The 25930-nt window shown below is 34.5% G+C and overlaps 1 protein-coding gene across 3 annotated transcripts in view; it reads left to right on the top strand.

Moving 5' to 3' along the window:
- Positions 1 to 25930, top strand: part of LOC149032468 (uncharacterized) — a 155619-nt gene that overhangs the window by 60034 nt on the left and 69655 nt on the right. For 2 of the 3 annotated variants that reach the window (XM_089172956.1, XM_089172957.1), the window contains exon 3: positions 23973 to 25404. In XM_089172956.1, the coding sequence (XP_089029082.1) occupies positions 24921 to 25404 (484 nt within the window). In that variant the 5' untranslated portion in view covers positions 23973 to 24920. Of the gene's footprint in view, positions 1 to 23972; positions 25405 to 25930 lie in introns of those variants that run through there. The other variant, XR_016176698.1, reaches the window with a different exon arrangement.

Here is a 25930-nt window from a genome sequence, read left to right as displayed (position 1 = left end):
TTCGCAGTAAGAAATCGTGAATATCGTGGAATTAAATTTGACGAATTAGAACAATATAATTAACAACAAATAACTATCGATTTACGTAATATAATATTATAATAGATACTCATTTGAAACGTTTCGATTTCTCATTATTTGTAATAGGAAAAATAAAAAAAATATTATCAATATTAAATGATCGAGATATGAAAAAATAAAATACTTCATTATATAAAAGATAATTATTACGAGACATATATAATATGATATTTATTATTTGAAAACAGTTCAAATTTCCTATTATTTACTAATGGAGGAAACTCAAATGATGGTAAGAGAAAAAGAACCTTTTTATTACTTTTTTCTTTTTTTTTCTTGACAAACTTTCAAGTTTTGTAGTAAAAAGGTATATACTACGATGTAATAGAAAAAGAGTCTAAGAGAGAAAAATTGATGATCGACTACGTGAAGTTGTCGTTCTTGGTAAAGAAAAAGGTCGAAGTCTGGCACGCGTTCCGCGTAATGAGAGAAACTGGTAACCCGATAGCCATGCTCCTGCTCGAAGTGGCAAGGTCCTCTTAAGGGTAACCAGGTCACTCTCGATCTCTCTTCCCTTCTCCTTTCCTTCCTTCTCTTTCTACTCCCCCTTTCTCTCTCTCTCTCTCTCTCTCTCTCTCTTTCTATCCTTTCGTAACTCGCTTCAATGCAACGCAGAGAGAACGCGATTCACAATACTCGTTGCAGTAGCTTTTCTAAGAATTTTCCACTTAATTCTCATTCAACGTTTAAACTGTCTTCGAAAGTATTCCCTTTTCAAAGACTTTTAATAGAAATTCACAGATATATATAAATATTTATTTTTTAATATTATTTTATTTTTTAAATTTTTTCAACAAAATTCGTTTTACATATTCTCATAAATTATTTGTGTGTTTTTCTTTTTACTTAATATAACTATATATTAGGGTGGGTCAAAAAAATGACTTATTTTTTTTTTTCAAGTGCCACGCAAAAATGGTTTCCTAGACACCTTAAAACAATTCTCACCCAATATGAGCTCTTAATTTTAATAGGAAGATCCTCCGCATCGCAGTTCTTTATTTTTTTTTTCAGTCCAATAGATTAAAATTCATACCTCATTATTTATTGATTGTACAGAAAAATGTTCGAGACGAATTTTATAGGAAATTTAATGCTCTACAAAAAAGGTATCTTATATTTTTTCCGTAAACCTCACCATTTGAATGATATTGAAGATTTAAATTTGATGATTTTTAGACAAATCTCATTTTTGTTTATGAATTTTATAACTCGACAATAAATGACTATTAAAAAGTGCACAATACAAATTTTTGTAGGAAATTAACTGCTCTATAAAAATGGTGTCTTATGTTTTGGCGATTAAATTAAGCGTTCAACAGATATTCATCATCAAACTTTCATGTGTACTGATTTTTGTCTCTGAATATCTTTTGAACGCTTAATTTAATTACCAAAACATAAGACACCATTTTTATAGAACATTTAATTTTCTAAAAAAATTGATATTATATATATATATTTTGTTTTATATACAAAGATACGTAGATCGATTGAAAAGTTCGTTAGTCTCGTTAAAAAAAACAATTCGTTTTTTTTTCATTCGAATACGGTTTTTTTTTGGTTTCATTGAAAATTAAAACTTTTCAACCTATCCTTGTATGTATACAAGTTCTGCAAATAAATTCTTATACTTCTAATTTTACAATCTAAAAAAACAAATTAGTTTTTACACATCAAATCATAAATTGCTTACTGTGGATCGATAATCGATTTTTTTTATTATAAATATTATATTGTTAAATATATGAAACGTCTGATTATTTTGACTATTTTCATTTAGAAATTGGACATTTAATATTTAATGATTTAATGAATTCACATACGGTTTGTTAGTGTTATTTGATTACTACAATATTAAACATGATTTCGTTATGTGTATATAAGTATTTACTTGAAAGCTATTCGTATGATGCTTTTGGACGGCGGCCGATAGTCTGCGACACGAAGGAAAACTACACTCGCCGTTCTTGGCACAAGTTACTTTTAACGTCCAACGAATGTGATAGTCCCTTGATCGACTATTGCGAAAGAAGATATTTTCTTGCTTGTTCGTAACTTCGAAACATTTAACGTTTAAGTTTTGCTATATAGCAAGTATACTTTTTCTTTATCATAATATATCAATTTTATTATATATATATAGAAATTTCTGGAACATTGATAGATCGATTTAAATCTTCCTTTTGTTCCTAATTTGTTTATTTTTTTTTTGTAAATATGATTTACAGGTTTTTCATTCAAATGCTTTATTTTTTGTAATCATCTGAATTAATGCAACGAATTATTTTGTTTTACCTATATTGAGATGAGTGATTCAACGAATATGAGTACCTATTAATTTAAATAATATGCAATAATATGTTAGTAATTTTTAAACTTTTCTTTATTTGTTTATTTATTTTATAATATATGTATTGTTTTTTTTTTCGTTTTTTTTTTTTTATAAGAAACGATTTTGTAATGTAAATCATTTATTATACAATATATAATACTAACATACATAACATACATAACATACATAATAATATAATAATAATATATAACTAATAATAAATAATATATAACTACATATAACTAAATAAAGTAAGTAAGTAAAGTAATTAAGTAAACTTTACTTACTTTTTTTTTAAATAATAACTTAAAATAATAAAATACCATAAAATAAGTTTAAGATAAAATCTTTTTAACACTATAATGGGGATGTAGTTCTATCGTAAGGGATATTCGATCGAGAACCGCACCGCAAAGTAATTCTGTACAAAGACCTCTTGTTGGTGACGTAATGCTCAATCAGCCGATGCTTCTTGGCACCTGCCACAGTTACAGAGTGGAACACACTACTCTTGGCAACCCTCAGTTTCGATGAGGGCGAAGACTTTGCACGATGCACTATCCCCCTCCCTTTTCATTCCCTCTTCTTCTTCTTCTTCTTCTTCTTCTTCTTCTTCTTCTCAAAAGAGAAAGAAAGAGAGAGAAAGAGAGAGAGAATCGTTATATTTGTGGTACGCCACGACCTGGACATCGACTTTCGAGCTTCTTCTAAATATAGGCACGGCCAGGGTTGGCGAAGGTGGTGCAAGGCCGAGTCAGGACGGTACATTGGCCAGAAGAAACGCGTTCGAGCTTGGATTAACGACTTTATACATAGCTCACTCTAAAGTGAACTTTATTATTAGTTTTATCGGATATATACTATGGTAGATATATTACATCTACATATATATACGTATATAATACATACCAAGAACACGACGCGTCTCAGTTTCTTTCCTCGGAAAAATTTCTCTTTTATAATATTAATAATATATCGTTTTTAACGAGACGCGAAATGCGATCGTCGAAGTCACGTCGAACTTATTTTTCTTTTTTTTTAAATTATAACGATGTATCAACAACGATATTATTTTTCTTTTTACTCGTGTCGTTCGTATTTATTTATTTTTGTATTTATTTTTTTTTTCAAATTAATCGACAAATTGATATTTTAATAAATATATCTTAATATCTTTTTGCGAAGAAATATTTATTTTATTCAAATTGAAAACTTATGCGTATATACAAAAGAAAAGAGAAAGGAAAAAAATAGCAAGAAATTCGATTAATTATTACCGAAATAAAAAGAAATCGTATTGTTGACAATTGACAATGACGTTATTATCTAAACAAGGAAACGATATCTTTTCGGGGTTGATTAGTAAGACGATATGCGTCAGATCGTGGATCACAAGAGAGAGAGAGAGAGAGAGAGGGAGAAAGGAGGAAGGTACATAACTAAACATAGGTCCTTGCACTTGGCAGTTTGCACTATTTCGGTCTCATGCCAAGAATCTATTGTGCTCGACTCGTCGAAGTTATGCGTTTGTAAACATTCGTAAATACTCCCGCAGACATTGAGTTGCGGCATATTCCGTTGAACTGATAGAGAAATATCGTTTATCAAGGTAGCCAAAAGAATCGTCATGAAATTTTAACGGCAGTCTCTTTCTCTTTTCCACCTATCTCTTTTCATTTTTTCATATACTTGATAAGCATATGTATATTCTTTTTTTTACTACAATTTTTCTTCCCTACGATACTTGTAACATATATATTTTTGTATTTTTTATTTTTACTATCCGTACAGACATTAGTAAATAATTTTTTTTATTATTTTAACTTAATATTAGATTGATTTATAAAATTAATTCATGCGTTAGTTATATGTAAACTAAAATAATAAATATAACTTATATTAATATTTAATAAATTAATTTAATATATATTATATTATAATTTATATAATAATATAAATATTTATTAAATAAAAAATATTCATTATTTTAATTTAATTTATTGTATATAATTTATATAAATAAAATTTATCGAAATGCAATAAAATTTAAATAATAAATAAAATTATGCTACAACTATTGATGATTTTTTTCTCATTTCTAATTTGAGGTACCAGTAAAAGGGGTTAATTAACAGAAACATTATAATTGGGTTCACCTTTCGTTCTTTTTCTCTTTCTCTCTCTCTCTCTTTCTGTCTCTTCTCAATTGTTTAGATGTCCACAAAGAAGAATATAGGTCGGCAAAGTCGAAGTTGGCGAATTTTGGACAGCAACGACCTTGTGCCAAAATTGTTGCCGAATGAACCGTAACAATTTCTTTCTCTCTCTCTGTATTTCTTTTTTTCATTTTCTTCTTCTTTATCCGTATTAGACGTGTCATGAATCCTACGATTCTAACCAAGAAACGTTACTTTTTACGTACGATTTTACACTTTTATTAGTTCCCATCGAATAGAATGAATTCGATCTTACAAAATCACGAAAGTCAACAATTTATCGGTAAAGAAATTTTGTTCAGTATTAAAAATAATTTCAGTTTGCGAATTTCATTAATTTATCTTTTACGTTTTCAAATTTTCAGATTTTAGTTGGTTTTTTTTTTAACACTCGAAATAAATACGCGCGCGCGTACGGACTTTATTATTACGTATTACGTTAAAAAAGTATGAAAGTTAACCATTTCAGTAGTTACAATGTAAAATGTTCCGACATTTCGCAAGAGGAACGATCATAAATATTTCAAGTTTCGGTCTCTTTCGAGAATTCGAATGTGAGAAAAAATAAAGAGTAAGAAAGAGACAGAGAAAAAGAGAATTGTTCTGCCAAGTCTCTAAAGCTTTATTAAGCTCATCCACAACGTTGTGTATGTTCCCTTGTGAACGTTTTTAAAGCCAGCCGAGGCATTGTTTTCAAAAACTCTCACAACGTTGTAAGAAGTAGTACGAAGAAGTTACTTGAATTTGATTTTGTTAAAGAAAATTGTACCGATCTGTCCTCTGGAACGTTTTATCATTGACATTTATAGTAACCGTAGATCCTCTCAGTATTATAAACTTTCTTCTCTTTGGAGGATAATCTGATTTCATTTTCTTTTCGGCTTTAACCGAGAGATCGAAAAACGACCATGTGATCTAACTTTAAACATTTCTAACAGCAACGTAAATCCTTTTTTTATACACACATGCACATTTTTTTCATATATATTAAATTATTTATAAATTGATATAAAAATCGTTGATAATTTTAAATACGAATGAAGTAATCTTCGCTAAAGAACAAAAACTGACACGTTTAAGTCACAGTTTTGGTGTTACGTATTTTCGTTCGCAGGTATCGTTGATTAAAAAAAAATGGTCGACGAATTTGAATACGTTCAAAATTCACGTATCAAATATAAATATATTAAAATTTAGAATACAAAATAATCTTTATAAAGAAAAACAACATAATAAACGACTAGTTTAGATGAAAAATTTTTTCTCGGAATGATCAAAACAAAAATTTTAACAATGTTAATTTAACATTTTAAATTTGTCTTTTTGAATAAAAATCATAATCAATATAAGTATATATATATGAGAAAAAGGGTTAACAGGAATGGGTACAACGATGAAATTCATATTCCCGTTTGGTAGAACACGAAGAAAAGGCAAGAACAAGAACAAGGATGAGGAGAAGAGGCACGTGGAGAACTTGGCCAGTGTTTAGCGTATTTTCCTCTCCGATGCGACTTGTCTCGCTTTTGTCCTCGATGATATTATGTCCTTCTTGCTCCTAGCTCCTCTCGTTTTTTTAGCTTTATCTCTATCTCTCTCTCCCTCTCTCTATCTCTCTTTTCCTCTTTCTCACACATTTATGTTAGTCGTTTCTCCTTTACTTGCTGCTTCTCACTGACATCGAGCAACAATACACCAACTCTGTCTGCTCGGATACAACCTCTCCATTGTCCCGCCAAACAGTTTCTCAGTCCGTGAGAGAGAAATAAAGAGAGGAAGAGAGAGCAAGACTCGCAAACGAGAACCTTGTACGATATATCGTAAAGCATGTATGTATTGTATACATACCGCGAAGAAGACACGTTCTGTTCATGTCTTCTTCTTCTTCTTCTACCCCTCTTTTTCTTCTTCATCTTCTTTTTATTTCGTTTGCAACGCCATCAACAAAAAGACTCTTCTATTCGGTTGTAAAGTAGCATCAACTTGCTAGCAAACAATAATAATAATAATAATAATAATAATATTATTATTATTATATTATTAATTATAATAATAATATTATTATTATTATTATTATCAAGAAAATTAACTCTTTCTTCATTCTCATAAGTTTGAGAACCACTGGCTTAAAGTCGTAAATATACTATCTCACTAAACGTATCTCTAAGTAAGAATATATGTATAAGATAAAGATAATATTGTTTCTTTACCTAATCTCTATCTTTTTCTCTTTCTCATTGCAGGTGGGTTTCCAATATTGAAAGGCACTTTTATTCTTACGATACATTGGTTATATGTAAGTAAGAATATTATTTTTTTAATTTCTTATAATTTACACTCTTTAGATTAATCGATAACATTAAAAATAAATTTAAGTTCAGGTACTATCAATAATTTTAAAAACAAAAATTACAAAATGTACGAAACGTTCAATCAACGTCTCACAGTTATCTACTACAGCCAATCGCAGACATGGTTTTACGTATCCTATAAGGACAACACGTGGTTCCTAAAAGATACATTTTCGGTTGCTCCATACGAAGGAGTCGTTTTTCATGAACGCCCACATCTTCCTCTCGTGATGCATTCGCAAACGCAGAACGGATCGGTGATCCTGGTGGTAGGTTCAAGGCCGATTACGAGTCGTCGCTATTACTTTCGCCAAGCTCTCCTCACGGATACATTTGCGCATATATATACTTATAACAGGCTTAAGTTGTTTCTTTGTGGTGGTGAATAGTAGTAGTGAGTCGAAACTTGTTGTTTCTTTTTCTCTCTCTTAATTTTTCTTTTCCCAGAGCACGATGCTTCTCTCTCTCTCTCTCTCTTCCTTTCTTTCTCTCTCTCTTTCTTTCTTTCTTTCTCTCTCTTTTTCTCTCTTTTTCTCTCTTTCTTTCTCTCTGCCGAAGTCTCTTGCTCCTCTCACGGCCAACTACATTCCTTCGGGATCAGAGCCGTGCCGCACCTACTCTCGAGCCCGGATCCTTCTTTCTTCAATCGGTGCAAAGGCTTAAGAGAATAAGGAAAAGAGAAGAGGAGAAAAACGATAAAGAAACATTCGTTGTATTCCGAGTAAGAAAAGGCGAGAGACAAAGTTATCGAGTTAAAAAATCTCTTTCAGCAGCTCGTGAATCTTCTTTACCTACCGCGTGTGCACGCTCCTTTCTAACCTGCTTGCTTCTACTGCTGACTTCTCTTTCCGTTTTTTCGAAAACGACAAGAGAAAAGTAACAAGACTTTACGTAGCTTTGTTCGTGCCATTCTGACCGTTTCGGTGATACCTCTTTTGCCTTTTTCACTCGAGTATTCTCGAAAAGATCGACGTTCAAAGTCGCGAAGTGAGTTCTCTGAATTTTTTCTAATATGGCCGAAAAGTTCGTTGCCATCTTTTATTTGTACGTCTCCCAATTTTTACTCTATTATTACTTACTTATCGTTTATTTCTTTTTTTTCTCGCTTTACACATTCACGTAATCTTCTTATCATATTTTTCAACTTTTCAATCGTAAATTTATTATCAAGCAATTAATTTAATTATTGGTATAAAATTATATATATATATTAAGAAGATAATAATTTATCTTGAGATAATTATGATTAAAGGCCAATCCGGTTTTTACGGATTATATAACTTCGTCAGAAAATTTGGAGATAAAAGTTTCTATAAGACGAGAGAAAAGTCGAGTACTTTCCTCTCTTTCTTCCACTTTGTCTTATGCTTCTTCTTCTTCTTCTTCTCTATATGTCTCCAACTATTCTTAGGAATGTCGCCAGAAACTTCTGTCTCTCTCTTATCTGGCACTTTTGTACAAAAAGGATTCGTGTTTTAGCACGGATACAATCCGCGTACCGAGACGAACGAACGAACGAACCTTCCTCGAATGGATAGTTTCTTTAATCTCCTGCGTCACGCTTCTTCGCGAAAGAAGAAAAAGCGATCCATCCCACGGGAACAATTTAAAAGTCGTTCGATCGTATCTAACTGGAAATTAGCTTTCTAGTCGGAACGATGGATCTTTTTTTTTGTTTTTTATTTCTGTTTGTTTCTTTTTTTATTTTTTTTTATTTATCGATTAAACGCTTCATACTTACAAACGTAATTTATAATTATCGCAAAACGAGTTGAAAAATTAGTTAGGCGGTGTATTACAAAATTCTTTTATACATCAAAAATTACTTACGAGTATTGTGTGTGTATGTGTGTGGTGACATAAAAAAATTATAATTATTTCAAAACAACGACTTATCGCACAATGGACGTTGAATGGCGATTAAATAGAAAGAAATATTCAACGTTGAGAACCACTGAAGAATACAAATGGACGATTCGATACGAACGCATTGTGAACAAGTGTGCGTATGCTGATGCGTTTGATGTTCCTGAGGCGCGTTTGTCGCCGCGCCGCACTGGCACAATATGCCATCCAGTGATAGTGAATATGCATACATGTATGAGACCATCTCACGTATACATACTTATATACATACACACAAAAGAAAAGATGCATCTTTCTCTTTCGTGTATGCGTCGCGTCATTACACATGCCCGCACAAATTTATTCTCTCATTCTCTTTCGTTTCTCTTTTATCTTTCTTACTAGCCCTTCTTTTCCTTCTTCTTCTACTTCTTCTTATTCTTCTTTATCGTTGTTGTTGTTGTTGTTTGTTGTTGATGTTGTTGTGCTAATTCCTTTTCTTTCTAATCGGTAAATATGGTAGACGTCTGTACAATATTTTTCACTCGTCAACTACTTCTTATTATACTTTTATGTAACATACCGTTTAAAAGCATAAAGAAACACATTACGATAACCAGTCAATGAGAAACAGCAAATACTTGTCAATAAATACGAACGAAAATACTTAACAAGTCTTGTTCTGTTAAAAGTAAAAAATCAATAGTACTGGTAATATTTTAATTTTCTGTTACTTTTAACTTTCCATTTGATTACATTATTGTAAAATTTCAATAAAAGTCATCAGGATATAGGAAAATGATAGAGAAATATAGAATAAATTGAAATTTCCTTCAAGGAAACTTTGGCTGAATATGATCTCAGCGTACTTCAGCTTTCTTGTTATCATCCAAAAAATTCCTTAGAGTTTTCCATTCATACATAGCGAATATTTTCTATCGAAGGTTTCAACGAACGTATATCCTATCCAGCTGCCTTTCTCCATCTGTTTATAGAAGAGGAAAGGAAGGAATGACGGAGAGAGAGATAGAGAGAAATATAGAGAGAAATAAAAAGAGAAAGAAAGAGAAAGAGAAGAGTGGGGATTTCACAAAGACTGATGTAATTAAACGCGAAAGTCTTTGACGTGCCGACGAGACTAATCAATCATTTAACGACTTTAACAATATCCTCTTTGAGTTAGACTATTGGCTTCTTGAATTTGGTGAATCGTAATATACATCCGGGGTTTTACGTTTTTTTTTCATCTTCAAAATTTAAGGAGATAAGTTCACTAACTTCAAATTTTTTTACGTTTTTTTTTTCTTCAATAAATATTCATTCTTTTTTCTTTTACGTTTGATTCCTATCGTCAGTAAATACAAACTGTAACTTTTTATTCTTCTTTCACGATTTCTGCTATATTGTACAATAAATCTGAGGTAAGACTCGTTTATAGGGAAATTTCATTAACATTTTATAAAGAAAAAGAACAAGATTTAGGAGGCCAGAAATGGTGACGAAGAATCCAAGCGGAGTGAAATAAGAAAGATATAAAAAAAAAAGAAATAAAAAAGGAGAGAAAGAGAGAGAGAGAGAGAGAGAGAGAGAGAAAGAGAGATCATCATCAGGGGCTTTCCGAGCAGGAGCGAAGTTAGTGCAACGTCAGAGCATACCGCGAAAGATGTCTTCCTTTTTGCGAGAGACCGGTTTCCCTCCTTTCTTACCGGTCTATCTCATTCGCGCTTCTCAGCCATGCCAGGAGGTTTCTCATCCTTAGTTACCCATTCCGCACGCTCTTTCCTTTCGAATAGTCGAAAGATCATCGAATTAATCGCCCGTATAATCCGAAATTGTACACCCCAATTACGATCCTAACGACCGCATGCAGTTCTCTCTCCCTTCGATATATCTTTTCAATCTTCTATCATGAATTTCGCAATTTTTGAACGGATGACGACGAGATTTTATATGTAGACGTAAAATAACAAGAATATTTTCAAGGCCAACCAATCGACGTATCAAAAATAAATATATTAACGTTTAAAAATGTTTAGCTAGATGACATCGTTTGATCCTATCATGTTTTTGACTTTAATTATTTAAATGATTTCTTTTTCTTTTTTTTTCCTTTTTTTTTGTTTGAATGAAATCGCAATAAAGATAATAACGTCGCGTTATATTTTCGACATTCGTGGAACGAATTTCAATGTCAGGAGGTCTACGTTGGTTGAGGAGTGAAAACTGTGAGAGAAAAAGAGAAAGAGAAACGGAAAGAGGGAGAAAGAGAGAGAAATAGAAAGAGAGGAAAAGAGGGACGAGTTCCGTGCGTGCATGCGTGCCACGATTATTCGGGAGTCGTGCAAAAATATCAAGAAGAGCCAACGGCCGCTGGCTCCATGAAAGTGTACACAAACGGCCGATTCTGTCCGGCCATGTGCGAGTTGAAAGAGAAAAAGAGAGATAGAGAGAGATAGAAAGAAAGAAAGAGAAAGAGAAAGAGAGAGAGAGAGAGAGAGAGAGTGAGAGGGAGACAGGGAAAAGTGAGAAGGGGTATGGAAAAAGAAAAAATACAAGACAAAAAGAGTTAGAGAGAGAGAGAGAGGGAGAGCTAGTGATCTCTTCACAGACTGCGGGAGGTCCAGTAAAAAGAGTGAGTGAGGAACAGAATGAAAGAAAGAGAGAGACAGAAAGATAGATGGATAGATAAAGGATAGCGTGTGTATTCGTGGATCTTGAACTCGCTCGTACCGTTTAGAAATTTATTGTCTTTCCCTTATTTTATACAGAAACTTGAGTCGTTCTCAAGATGTAAGTCTCGAGACTCGTGAAATCGCACAACTCTTTCTGCTCTCTCTCTCTTTCTCTCTTACGTTCTTCAGTTTCAGAATTTTCGTTCGACGCGTGTTACCCATCGACGAGTTCTTTGATCTTTCCACGAAATAATAGGTCCGATAAACGCATATTTCCATCATCTTTTTTTTTCGTTACTTTTTGTTTCTTTTCTCTATGTTTTGATTCGTATCATGTCGAATATATATCTTGATAATGACGATAGAATTTGGGGGAGTTGAACGTTTGATGAAAATCAAATAATAATAGGAAAGTTTTAATTTGACCTTGATTTTCATGATAGTTTTAATTTAAATGATTTAAATGGGTTAAATGGGGTTGAAGAATAGTTTTTATCAGACTGTTTATAAAATGATAATAAATTGTTTTCAAACACAGTACATGGGTGTACTATATACAAAAAATATGAGACTACGTCAATTGTGGTCTCACGTAGCTTTCGATGAAATATTGTATAATAATATTTTTTCTAAATATACATATACTTTGTGTCTTTTTCTCATATATATAGATATACATATGTCACGTATATGTAGTATACTACATATGAATCGTGTATAAGCTATATTTATTTATAAACGTTTATCGCTTTATTTAGCGCCAACCGATAAGAGCCGATACGTGCGCGTGGAACTAGTTGCGAGGGCTAATAATTCCAGCTGTTGCCTGCAGTAAAACCAAACAGGTTCCTACGAGAAGATGGACGATGTATGTATTTACATATGTTTTGTATATACGTATGTATTTATATACATAGACTATCGTCTTACCATATATACGGTGTCTCGTTTCTCTCGATGTAACTCATCCCTCTTTGAAATAATGATAATAATAATCATCATCATCATCATCATCGTCGTGATCGTGATAATGATGATGATGACGATAATGATAATAATAATGATAATAGTGAAATGATTATGACGAAACGCGCGTGTCAGTTTAAAAAAAAAAAACTTCGAACGTGCGTGCTTGTTCTTCTACCCCTTTTCTTTTCTTTTGAATTTAATTCTTAATGAATGTATTTTTAATATATATATATTTGACGTTGTTTAGTTCTCGTATTTTGTCAAGATCATTATTACGACGAAGTCAAAGTTCAGTAACGTATTATGCCACTACTTCGTACACAATAATTTGCATATGGCGACATACAAGCCACCAGGATGTTAGGAATATCGAAAGGGTTCGCAGTTTCGTACGAAATTGTTCTATGCTACTACAAATTCAAACTACTCGCCATTCTCGAGCTCACAATCATGAACGTATAAAGGTATATATATATACATACTATACTTAATTTATAGTATATCTCGTAAAATATGATTAAACAATTTGGAGAAACAACTTTGTATAGATCGAAGAATTTATGTTTTTTTTTTTCAAGATGGCGCTGCGGAACATCGTTTCGGCTTGTTTCCGTAAAGTTTTCGCATTCGCTAATCTTTCATGAGCGCATGCTCGCGAAGACTCGCCGCCTTGTTTGACCAGCTGCGACTCTGTAATCCGTTGTATTGCACGAGGCTGCACCGACCGTTTATTTGTGCGCTCTCGCGCTCGTTCGTGTCTGCCGCCATGGACACGCCAGTGACGTATACGTCAAATCTAACCCATCCATAAATTCTCACGAGTAAATGTTCTCGTTCACGATAAAAAGGAAGAAGAGAAAGAAGAAGAAGAATAAGAAGAAGAAAAAAAGAAGAAGAAAAATTCTGGTGCATTGACACTAAACAGTCGACATTTTTGAATAACACTGGGTTTTCAGCTGTACAAATATTGTTTTCAAATATTCTTTTTTCTCTTATTACCATTATCGTATTTGTACCTATACGATCATTCCTCTTTTTTAATAATTTTATCTTCGATACGAAATATGAATATATTAAATAAAATATCGAGAAAGAAGTATGAAAAATTGTTACAAGGTGATCGGACAATCGTATACAGCCCTGATAGCAAAGGAACATTTAGGAAGAACGTGCGATATATGCGGCTAGCTAAATGCGCTCGGCGCACGTGCTATTTCGAGGCAAGGACCCAATTGTGCTCGTCGGCACGTTCTTTTTCATCGGCGTTTATGCTCCGTGATTCAATGCCGGGCCAATTTTTAACGCACGCGTGAGCCTCTTCACATTCTATATGTAAATTACACACATGATACATACATAGATGTATAAAGAGCATGTAATACTTTTCGCGATAAACACTCGTCAAATTCGTTTAGCTTTGCCCCATTAAATTTTTATTACCACGGTAGTTAACTTCTTTTTTTATGTAAGTGCATTTGAATCACCTAGTGTGACGGCCATATTGAATAAAGAATTCAACATAAAAATAACATTTACAATAATATCGTTCTGTAAATTAAACAATGTCGCTAAGAATAATACATTTGATATTGCTAAAAATACATATATTCACATTAAATCTTTTTGTTTATTAAATAAATTAAACTTCCAATACATTTTTTACAGAGATTTTTGGAAATACAGCTCCATTTTTAACGTTATCAATATTGATTTAGGATCAAATTAATAATAACATAACGATATATCAAAATATTATTTCTTAATGGGTTATAAAATATAGGAATGTTTATAAAATCAATTTTTTTGTTTTTGTTTTTTTGTTCTTTTGTCATGCATTTAATGAAATACAATTTATTAAATTTTTGCATTGGCTTCTTCCCGTTTACGGTCCCTTGCACAGTTGAGAAGAATTATCGCACGAAATTTGAAACGCGTGGCGCGAAATACGAAGCATATGTTTTCTCTCGCTCTCTCTCTCTTTGTTTCTTTCTCTCTTTTCTCGTAGAGTCACCGGGCTATGTTTCTAAATGCGTGCGGTGCACTCGCTATTTCGAGTAACATGGACCCAGTTGCGTCTCTCTCTATAACCGCTTTCTCGGCGCTATGCGAGAGTCTCGTCGAAAGGAAGAAAGAGAAGAAGAAGAAGAAGAAAAGAAAAAAACGAGAAGCTCACGAGCTTTTGCTCTCGAGTTCGGACTTTACCGGAAATCGGATATGTGGATCGACATCCGATTATAAAATGGCAGTTTCCGGTTCTATTCTCTTGTCTCTTCTATCAAATATTATCCTATCAAATATTTAGAAAGAAAATAAATAGGTTATACCAATTTATTTAATTTCCATTTTTGTAATGCAATTAATGAAGAAAAAGTATTAAATAAAAATGTAATAATTTGTTATAAATGAGGAAAAAAGTAATTATCATATAGATTAGTAATAATACTAAATTATGATGTAAATAAATTGTTAATAATTATCAAAAAGGATTATCGTATGAAATAATGAATAATTTAAATACTTATATGTAAAATTTTCTAATTTGTTGTATAATTAATGCAATCTAAAACAGCTGATGATATATGATGCAATTGATATTTATAATAGTATAAATGTTACGCCTGTCTTTATCGAAATTTTTGCCGTAAATTTTTTTACCTTATTCGACAAGAGCAGAGAATAATTAAAATGTAAATATATTCGTAAATATTTGTTATCGTCGAAAAGGATCAAGCGAATTTTACACGTGAAATAACTTCTGTGGTATCCTTGGCCGTGGTCACCGAGAACGTAACGAAACGTAGTTCGCGCTTCACCGAGTTATTTCAATATCAAAGATCGTATTATTAGCGTCTGACCCGATAACCGTACCTACTCCGCCAGAATTGTTTCTGCAACTCTGTGTTTACAGAGTGTTAGCCTCCGCATTACTAAACCAAATGTCAGATACCTTTTGATCGTCCAACGCGCTTTTCGTATTAACTATATTTTCGAATTCTTTTTAAGTAACCGAATTTTATATGGGAATTACAATTTCTTCGTAACATAAATATTTTCACGTATCTATTTCATAGTTAGAATATATAAAATTGTAAGTACAGTTTTTCGAGTTTGTGTGTTGTTATTTATAATTAAACAAAAAATAAACAAAAAAGAACAATATGGACTAACCAAGGACGATGGTTAAAAAATTAGTACTCTTTGATTTTTTCATTCGCATAATTTTTACTAGCACTCTTCACCAAGCTTGAAAGATTTAATTCTCGCATCAACGCACTCGCAAGAGAGTAAAAGTGTGTGTGTGTGTGCGTGTGAGAGAGAGAGAGAGAGAGAGAGAAATTCTTCGATGCATTTAGCCAACACAAATCTTCCACAAAATAAGACACTAATGGCCGTGCATCCACCCTCGCGTAAACGCAATTTTTCATGGGCGTTTTTCCACAAGGGCGACGAGTTGACGGCGATAAATGTGTCGCTCATCTCGATAGTCTTCTTTTTTCACTCTTTCTTCCCTTTTATTTTTTTCTCTCTCTTTCTCTCTCTTTTTTTTTTTTTTTTTTCGTTTCTTTAACGTCGTCGTTAACCTCCTTGCAAACGGATGTTTTAATTAGGTAGAAATGCCGAAGGGCAAGCCGTGAAAATAAATCGCACAGATTTATGTTTTGGCATATAACCGTTGATAGCTTACGAACGAGCCACGAGAAAAATGAATCATTAAATGGCGGCCAATAATGGCGTCAGTAATTTCTGATAATGGCGGCAAAATTAACCTATCTCAAGTTTACTAATCTTTTTAAAATGTATTTAATTTTTTTCGTTAAATCTCAACGTTTAAGATATTCCTTTATTCTTTCTTATCTCGCAAGATTTAGCAAATGTTTTGTAATAATTTACGTATATTGATAAAATGTACTGTATTATAAATAATAAGATAAGAATTTATGTATTATCGAGACTTAATCGTGACACGCGAATGAATCATTAATAAAGGCGATAGTAAGTGAATAAAAAGATTACTATAATCGAATAATTAAATTTAAAATATTATTAATTTAGGATGACAAAATTTTTAAAAATGAAACAATAAAATAGAGAGAAAACATAAAAATATAATAGAAAGGAAGGATTAAAGAGAAGAAAGAGAGGAAAAGAAAAATACAATTGTAAGTTTAGCTCGTGTTTCAACTTGGCGTTTAGCCTTGCTCTATGAACTAGGTCGACGCCGTGCAACATCGCCGACGACGCAGCAGTGCATTGACAGGGAGAAGGGTAGCTACCCCACCTAGTCGGACAACCCCTTATCCCCGCCCTACCCACTCACTTCAAAACACATTCTACCCTTTTCTCTTGCCCCACACTCTTGTGTTCTCTCTTATTTCAATCAGGGACGGAACCCAACTGGAATATCAAACTTATTGATCATAAAAGATTGCTTATTTATTTTTTCATTCTACAAATTTCACGACGTCATTTATTAAACATAACGTTTGATTTAGAATTTAAATCAATTTTAATCGAAAAATTAAATGTTAACACTTATTGATTTACGAAATGAGTTAGTCATTAATAATATATTCATTCGAAATGAAACACTTTTAGCAAATCATCTATAATTGAAATGATTAAAATTATTAATTAAATTGTGTAAAATAATATAACTAATACTAATGTTAAACATTAAAAACACATGAAGTACAAAAAAAATGTACAACAATTAATAGACTTCTTGCATACGAAGTTAATCCTTTCGTCTGTTTGGCGCCAGTAAAACTCTGCGGCCCTTTTCGTCGAGGATTCTTTGACGATGTGAAAGAGGATGAAGTGTAGAAAAGACAAGGATGGTAATAGTGAAACGCCAGAGGAGTGAGGGGAAGAAGGAAGGAAGGAAGGGTGGTCGGCGGTAGCGGCTTTGCCCTACTTGCAGCGCGCATGCACGCAATGCTTCTCGCGAGCAGCATGCTCTGGCTTACAAGGGTGGAATCGATTTCGACTCCCTCCCTCTCCACTCCCCCTTCATTGCTAGACGCTCACCACCCACGCGTCCAGAACCCGACATTCAACCTGCTCTAGCTTGCTAACTTACACGATAGAACCTAGCACAGCATTAATAGTCATTAACTATTTTAACCTTTTGTCTTCGTGTTTCTTTTCCTTTTTTATTTTTTATTTCTTTTTTCATCAAACTAAATAACAATTTTTTTGTTGCCTTTGAACTTTACAATAATATTTACGAGGCTAGATTTGTGTGTCAATTATAATGAATAATTTGTCTAGTTAAATGCTGATTGTTTGACAAAAGATCAAATCCGACAAATCGTAGTATAATCATTATTTCTTATCTTGACTTTGTGTACTTAAAAATCGTATCGTTAGATCGGAAAGCAAGGTACGTCAGAGTAGGTCGTCTAAAGTCACTCTTTCATGAGAAATCTTTTAGTCAAAGAATATCATCGTTCATTTCCGTTATCAGAATCGTATGTTTACTACGTAGAATAGATAGACAACATTTACCAGATTCGACATAATTTCTTATCGTATCTCCGATAACGTCCAATCCTGACATCTTCAAATATTCATCAAGATTTGTTTGAGTTTAAGAATGAGACCCGAAACTGTTACTTATTTTGTACGTTTTCTTTTCAGTCGTCAGCAAGAAGAAATATTTCGTATATTTGCTAATGGATAATTTAGATATCATGAAACATGATTTTGTAATATTAAACGCCGATATGACTGTTTAAGCATATCCCAAATATTTGCAAAGGATAATCGCTTAATTCTAAGATCCTATCCTCTTGGTTCAAACACAATTCTAGGGTGGAAACGATTTTGATAGGAAGTAAGGAATTCAAGTTCTAAATCTTTGGAATAGTAGGAAGGATCCTGATCATATCGCTAATCTTAGCATCGCTTAAAAGACGACAAAGATGACGACGACGAGGACAAGTTCCATTGTGTTTAACTTTGGCTTTGCTAGTAGTAGGAGTTGGAAATATTGGAAGTACTAGTAGTAGTAGTAGTAGTACTAGTAGTGGTGGTGGTGGTGGTGGTAGTGGTGGAGACGACGACGTTGACGACGACAACGACGACGGAGAATGCGGTGGCTGGTGGTGGCGTGGTGGTGCAGCAGCATCGATCTGATGGCCTAGTTACTAGGAGAGAGCGAGAGGAGAAGAAGGACAGACCTAGAGAGTGAAAGAGAGAAAGACAGAACGAGAGGAAGAGGAAGAGAGAAGGAGAGAGAGAGAGAGAGAGAGAGAGAGAGAGAGAGCGTTAGAGAAGCCCCAGTAGACATAGCGTCGGTTATGGCGGCCTTCGAGTTGATAGAGGCGACACGCTCGCCTAGCTGGTAACCATGGTGGTGGTATTAGTGGGGCTCTATTGGTGTATTGGTGGTTTCCTATAGAGCTGCTGGTGCAGAGTCTGGAACGAGAGAGGGAGAGTTTTGATGGTTGGAGGTTGTAGCCGGGATGCGAACCCTGGAGCGAGGGCAGGCATTGACCTAGATGCCCTCTCTCTACTTCTCATCCTTCTCTCTCTCTCTTTCTCTATTTCTATCCATCTATCTGCTTGCTTTCTCCACCTTCCTTCTCGTTCGACGGGCTCGACTAGGTCTCCTGACGAGACCCTGGCCCTGGACAAACTGCCTCGACTTCAGTCACGGTTCCTTCTTCCTCTTAACATATCACATTTCTCTCTCTCTCTCTCTCTCTCTCTCTCTCTCTCTATTTCTCTCTATTTCCCTCTATTTCTATCTCTCTCTCTTTCTATCATCTCTATTTCTCTCGTTATTGTAGTTGGGCTAGTAGAAGTAATTCGAATACGTTGGATCAGGATATCAGGAACTCAGCAGAGAGGTGTTCCTCTCCCTGTTATCCTACGGGATACGCCACAAGAGAAAGAGCAGCAAAGGGGTGAAGAAGAGTTCGTGCCAGACCTGGAGAGCAGTATTATTGATCGACCCTGAATCCACTTGCTTGTCCACGTTTCCGACTGCCCTCCTTCCTATTACTCCTGCAACTCTTCCTCCTCCACCCCTCTTCCCTTCTCTTTCTCTATCCCTTTTCAAGTGCTTAACTATTTGCCAAACTCTCTACCGAACGATTGACTAATCTTCTTTTAATGTAAAAAAAAAAAAAAAAACTGTGTTTGCCGATCGATCTACTTCGATTGAATACTCGAATTAGACCATTTCTATGACGAATGTTGGGAAAAGTTCTTCACTTGTGAATTATTATTACTAAGTGATAATTGACCAGCCTTAGAATTTGTTGAAATACGTGTAATATTAACCAATATGTACCAATTCATAAATTTTCGATAAGTAATTCTAATAAAATTGGAACCTATTTCAAATTTTGATTGATAGGAAAGTAAAAGCAAAATACTGTGGAAGGGTTCAATAAACGTTTTAAAGTGCAATTAGAACGTGCTCTGGACAATATCCCACAGGCACGCGTCAAACCGATCACGCGGATTCAATATCCGGTCTCTCTCAGTTTCTCTCTATGTGTCGATCTTAGTGTGTAGTGTGTGCATAATCGAGCCAAATGCACGCAGAATATGCATACCCGGAGTAGTAGGGAGCACGTGCCTCGGTTAACGTTCAGATACCGTCACGATGCTATTTCGTTTCGTGCATTCGAAGGGATAATCTCTGGGATTGGAAACGTGCGAGTTTAGTGAGGGACGCATTGCAGTTACTGACATATCTTTTGTCCTGGTTTTTATATTCGAACAATGTATTCTGATCTACTTGTTTCGACTCTATGAATCTATTATAATCCAAACGATTACGTTTCACGTTTCTGTTAAGCCAGGTTTTAAATATTATTACTATTATTATTATTATTATTATTATTATTATTATTATTATTATTATTATTATTATTATTATTATTATTATTATTATTATTATTATTATTATTATTATTATTATTATTATTATTATTATTATTATTATTATTATTATTATTATTATTTAAGTTGTCTAAAAGATTTTTGCTTTTTTAAATCATTTTCCTATTTATGCATTAGGTTGCCCAAAGGTATGGCGCCGATTTATATACTAAATGAGAAACAATTGGCACGAACTTTCCGAAAGTAAATCAATATATTTAAATGTCATACAGATAATAATCACTTTCGTTCGTTCATATATTCCTTAATACGTTTAATAGTTAATTAATTAAACTCCCAATTTAGTCATAGGTGCAGGGTTGCGATTGCTTCACAGTTTACTACAAAGCAATTATATTTTAAATTGGACGTTGAATTCTATTCGTATTATTGAATATAATCAATACACAGTGCGCATAGAGATACACCATTTTAACCGGATAAAATTCTAAATGATATATTAATACGTTTATTATCCCATCTTTGTTTATCAACGAATTTCAAATATAAAAATGCAAGGTTCTTTTGACGAGAAATTGAAAATCGTATATCAAATATCTTCGTTTTAGGGTCAAACGGTGATTTCTACGTATCAGAAATATTTTTATTGTTGGATAGAAGCTACGTTGGGATGTAGCTTGGTTATCTATATTCATGTACTGTACTATGCGGATGCACGATGCATCCGCTGTTGTTTGATTCGCAATGAACCTGAACGTATAGGATTGCAACTAACTGTCGATAAGCATGTGATATTTCCTTCGTATTTACATTGAATATAGGATCATCAGATTAAGCGATTGAAGTTGTATTGATAAATGTGGTACATATATGCAGATTTTGTACTTTTGATATACATGAGTAAATCCAACCGTTATAACATTTTTTTTAGATAGCAGATAATGAAAAATTAATTGTCATTATTTATGCAGTAAATAAACTCTATTCAAACTTCAATCTTCAAAATGTTAGCAAATAAATCGTACCAATATTTTTCATCATGTCTGTAAAATGGATTATCAGTAAACTCTGACGCAACCTAGCATTCAACTTGTTAATAGATACCATCACAATAATTGTATATGTAATAACATAAAAACATGATCAAAAGATTTCTTCCATATCTGATTTTACATTCAAAATCTGAACAAAACAATAACTCGGGAAAATAGGTAAAATCTAATTTTGAGAGTAGAAGATAATTGGAACACTCTCGATATTTTCAGAGGTCGAAAAGAGATCACGCGACGAGACTGTTCCTCTTTGCTACTCCTCCTCACCTCTCTTTCTCTCTCTCTCTCTCTCTCTTAACGTTAACAACAAGCAGGAAGTGCAATCTTGTGCCGTCCGGATCGCAAGTTTATATTTAAACGCGAGATAACGACGTTTCCATGCACTCGTAGTTCCTCGTGCGGTAACTTAGGTGGGCGTAGACGATGAATGAAATAGCGTTTTAGCGATAGTTGCGTCCGGTCGGACAGGTTAGCCAGTTACTTAGCTTTGCCTAGAGCTTGCCTAGTTTGTTAGTTGGCTAACTTCTTTCCAGAGGACTCACATAAGCACTCACTTTCGATTATCCTGAATGATTGTGTGTGTATGTACCTTTTTGCTCCTGGTCATTCGTAAATCTAGTTTCATAAATCGTTTCTAACACTTTCTCTTAATGTGTCGGTTAAATAGTTCTAATCGTTTACGATTATTCAAAATTTGTCGACTGACATGGCAATAGCAATGATAATAATTTTGTCTAATTTTGATTAATCTTTATGACTGACATGAAATAAATTAATTGAATGTAAAACACTGAATATGTGCTATTATTTTAACAATGTTTAGGATATAATGTAAATAATATTATTCTTTTTTACTATAATTATTTCTATGGTTTGTTATTATGCAATAATGATTTTATTTGATTTTATATGTATCTCATGTTCTCCTATCTCTTACAGTGATCAATTTTATTAATTAAATAATTTATCTCTCAACAGAAATGACTTAATAACATTAGAAAAAAAAAATACGTGTAGTCACCTGTTCAGTGACTTCATTGGACAAATAATTATATATGACCATTTTTATGGGGAAAAAACGGAGAAGAGAGAAAATACAAATATACGTTCGAAATAGGAAGAATTCTTGGAAAAGGGGGCTACTATTGTCAAAGCTAACCATCTGCCTGGGAAAAGTTTCAAGAATCGGTAGAATTCTGTTCTTGAAGTAAAGTCGAATCGAGCAGATGATTGAGTAAGGAAAGAAATGAATAGGGGGTGGAGAAGGTGTAGGGCGTTGAGGATCAAAGCAAAGACGAAGTTGACAAAGTTGACGAAGCATGGTTGGGAGAAAGGGAAAAAAGATGGGTAAACAAGAGATATCTCGAAGGGAACGCGCGCGCGTCCTGTTACTTTTTTGGGCCAACTTCGGTGTATTCGCCTTCAGTTGCGTAGAAAGTTGCGGACCCACTGCCCCTCCTTCTCCGCTGACCCATCGCCCCACCATTACCGAGAGCGACGATTCGCGCGCCCAACCACGGCCTCGTTTCAAGGCCCACCATAGTCGAATGGGTGGTGGGGGGCGATCGCGGCGCAGTTTCGGCAACTGCGTCACGCTACGCGGTACGATCGCGATTATCAGACAGACTTCTCTTTATCTTACGTTTTACTTTTTTTTTTAACGATTTTTGAGATCTTATCAAATTGACCATGATTATTTTTTTTTCGGGAATTTAAACTTTTTTTTTGTCTCTATTTTATTTGGTGTGCGTAATATTATTTATTTAAAAAAAAAAAAAAAAAAACAGTTAGTCGCATTCAGCGTGTTTCATCGGTAAGAATTGTTATATTTTTTTTTTTTAATATTTGTTTATTATTATTTTTTGTATGTCTTTTTATAAGGAATGTTCTTATACAACAAGTCGAACGAGAGTCATGTTACGTAAAACTTTCATTTTAATAGTATTACAAACATCATACAATTCCTTTCATTATTATGACCCGTTGAGTTGATATAGCAAACATCATTAGCAAAAAAGAGAAATACTTATATTTTACAAATGTAGTTAAAATTACGTTAAATTGGACACGATTCCAAGCAATATCGTCGTGTCTCACAATCAGTTAAAACCATAGGTTTTCGTGAGCAAAACAGTTGCTTAAAATTCGCATATGCATGACATGCGTGACACAATGCGTTGTCAGTAGTATCGGTTTCCGTTTACCTTTTTCTCTTTTTTGACAGAAATAATAGGTCACGGGTATGTTGTACACGCGAACGTAAGTCCTCTCATCGGGGTCGTTACGCTCGTTTCAACAGCGTTCAAAAAAATATTCAACGAGTTTCCTCATGAATGCGATAGAATTTGACAGACATTGAACTCGTATGATTCTGGTTGAGAACTTCTGAAAATTTCTATCGATAAAATGGTAAAATTGATTTAGGATTACTGTACATTAAGACCCAGTCAAGTAATAGTAACGAATTGGATTTATACGTCATTTTGATTGAGAACCACTGAAAATGTACTCTGATCTTCGCGTACTTCAAATATCAAGATTTATAGCACTCCGATTCTCTTTCTAATTGCATCGTTCTTCTCCTCCTGTTCCAGATACCTCAAGCCATAAACGGGCGACGATTGCATAAGGAACTTTATGAAAGGGATTATCGATGCGTGAGCGAGCACGCTATACTCGAACCCTTCCGCATGAGGAAGAGACAGCAGGAATCGGCGGAGGAGGAAGAGAATCATTTCATGATCTTTCGAAAATCGCGAGAATATTTTCATCGGCGTTCATAGTAAATACGCTGAGAACTACATAGCCGTATACATAATGCAACAAGAACGTTAACAAATAATATAAAAATATAACAATAACTCTAACTGCTTAGAGTTTATAAAATAAGTATCATCTGATCGTCCTTAAGTTTGAAATAGCATCGACACGTCGATACGAAACTCGGTGGTCTCGTCGGGTGTGCGTATCGATCGTCTCGTTGAAAGAGTAAAAAGAGAGAAAGAGAGAAAGAGAGAGAGAGAGAGAGAGAGAGAGAGAGAGAGAAGAAAAACAAGCAGAAGAAAAAGAAGAAGAGTAGGGTAGCTCTCTCTTTTCAAAGATCTCAGGAAGGAACGAGTACTTTTGGAGAGCAGGAGTTAAAAGACGCATTATATTGCTCATACGTACAACTAAAAAGGATAGAGAACGTAAAGGAGAAAGATAAGACAAAGATAGAGAAGAAGAGAGAAAAAGAGAGAGATAGACTCATTGAAACATCAACACTGCCTTCTTTCGTACGGCGAGAGACGAAAAAGAGAAATAGAAAGATAAGGACAAAGGTGGACTTCGTTACTTGTTTAAAAAATATTAAAAAAGAAAATAAAAGCTCACTTTTGTAGAGGTCACGTAAGTAAGAAAGAAGAGGACTCGTCACGGTGGCCAGCTTAGTGAGCGGTAACGTAGCGGTGCGTTACGATGAAACGTCGGGGGTGCTTGGTGCAGGGGGTGTCGTCCTGGCAGCGACGTCCAGGCTAGCCACGGCCGATCCACCGACATCCACCATGGACACCAGCGACTCGAGTATGGAAACAAGCAATGGCACCGGCAATACGACCGGTGTTGCTGTCCCAGGAACCGTTCCCGGGGTCAGTACGATCGCCTCCGTCGTTGCTAGCGCAGCGTCCTTGGGGGTGATCAAGGCCGAAGCGCCCGAACACCTGGCCGGGACATCGGCGACGGTATCAGCGGTCACTGGACCGGTTGGTACCGGAAGCGGTCTTTTTGCTGGGATAGCCAGCAGTAATAAGACATCCAGGCCGGACGATTGGCTCGCCACTGGTAGTCCTGGTTCACCTCCGGTAGCCCTACAGAGTCAGCATGTCGTATACACAACACCTCAACAACAGTTGCCCGATCCTCAACCTCCTGTAGCTCACTCGAGCCCTCTAGCCCATCAACAGCAGCAACCTGCCGCGAGCAACAACGGTTATGCGAGTCCGATGAGCACCAGCAGCTATGATCCCTATAGTCCCAACAGTAAGATAGGTGAGTTTAATTTGTTCTCTTAGATTTCAAGAACTCATTAAATCCTGTCTTTTCAATCTTAACATAAATCACCTTGACAATTATTTCGAACAGATTTTAATTTCGCGCTTCTGTATTTAAAATAAAACAGAGACTCTTAACGAAATGAACTTTGCGAAACTTTTGGGATACGAGTATCACCGTTCAGGATGATGATGTGACTTATATCGAATATCTTAACCTTATTTGGAAGTATATAATTTATTTTGACAATAGTCTTAGTCACGTGAATCGACCGTATTCGTTCAATTTTTTTCTTACTCTAGGTGAGATTAAAAAGAACGGTGGAGAGGATATTCTTTGGTCGATTAATATACAAAATCGCAAGTTGAGCTGGTTTCGAAAGAAGATGACGGGCGCGGTTCGTCGCGTCGCGTTGCGTAGCGTCGCGCCGTGCCGGCTCGTGAAATAAGAGTAATGACAGATCGTCGTTTCTCCGACAGCGATGATTAATCGAGGTCGTTGGAATCGGGCGAAACGAATTAAA

The sequence above is a fragment of the Polistes dominula genome, unplaced genomic scaffold, assembly GCF_049000335.1.
Source record: "Polistes dominula isolate Pdom_NZ unplaced genomic scaffold, Pdom_raw_medaka contig_22, whole genome shotgun sequence".
Taxonomy (NCBI): domain Eukaryota; kingdom Metazoa; phylum Arthropoda; class Insecta; order Hymenoptera; family Vespidae; genus Polistes; species Polistes dominula.
This window is presented reverse-complemented; position numbering and strand designations above follow the sequence as displayed.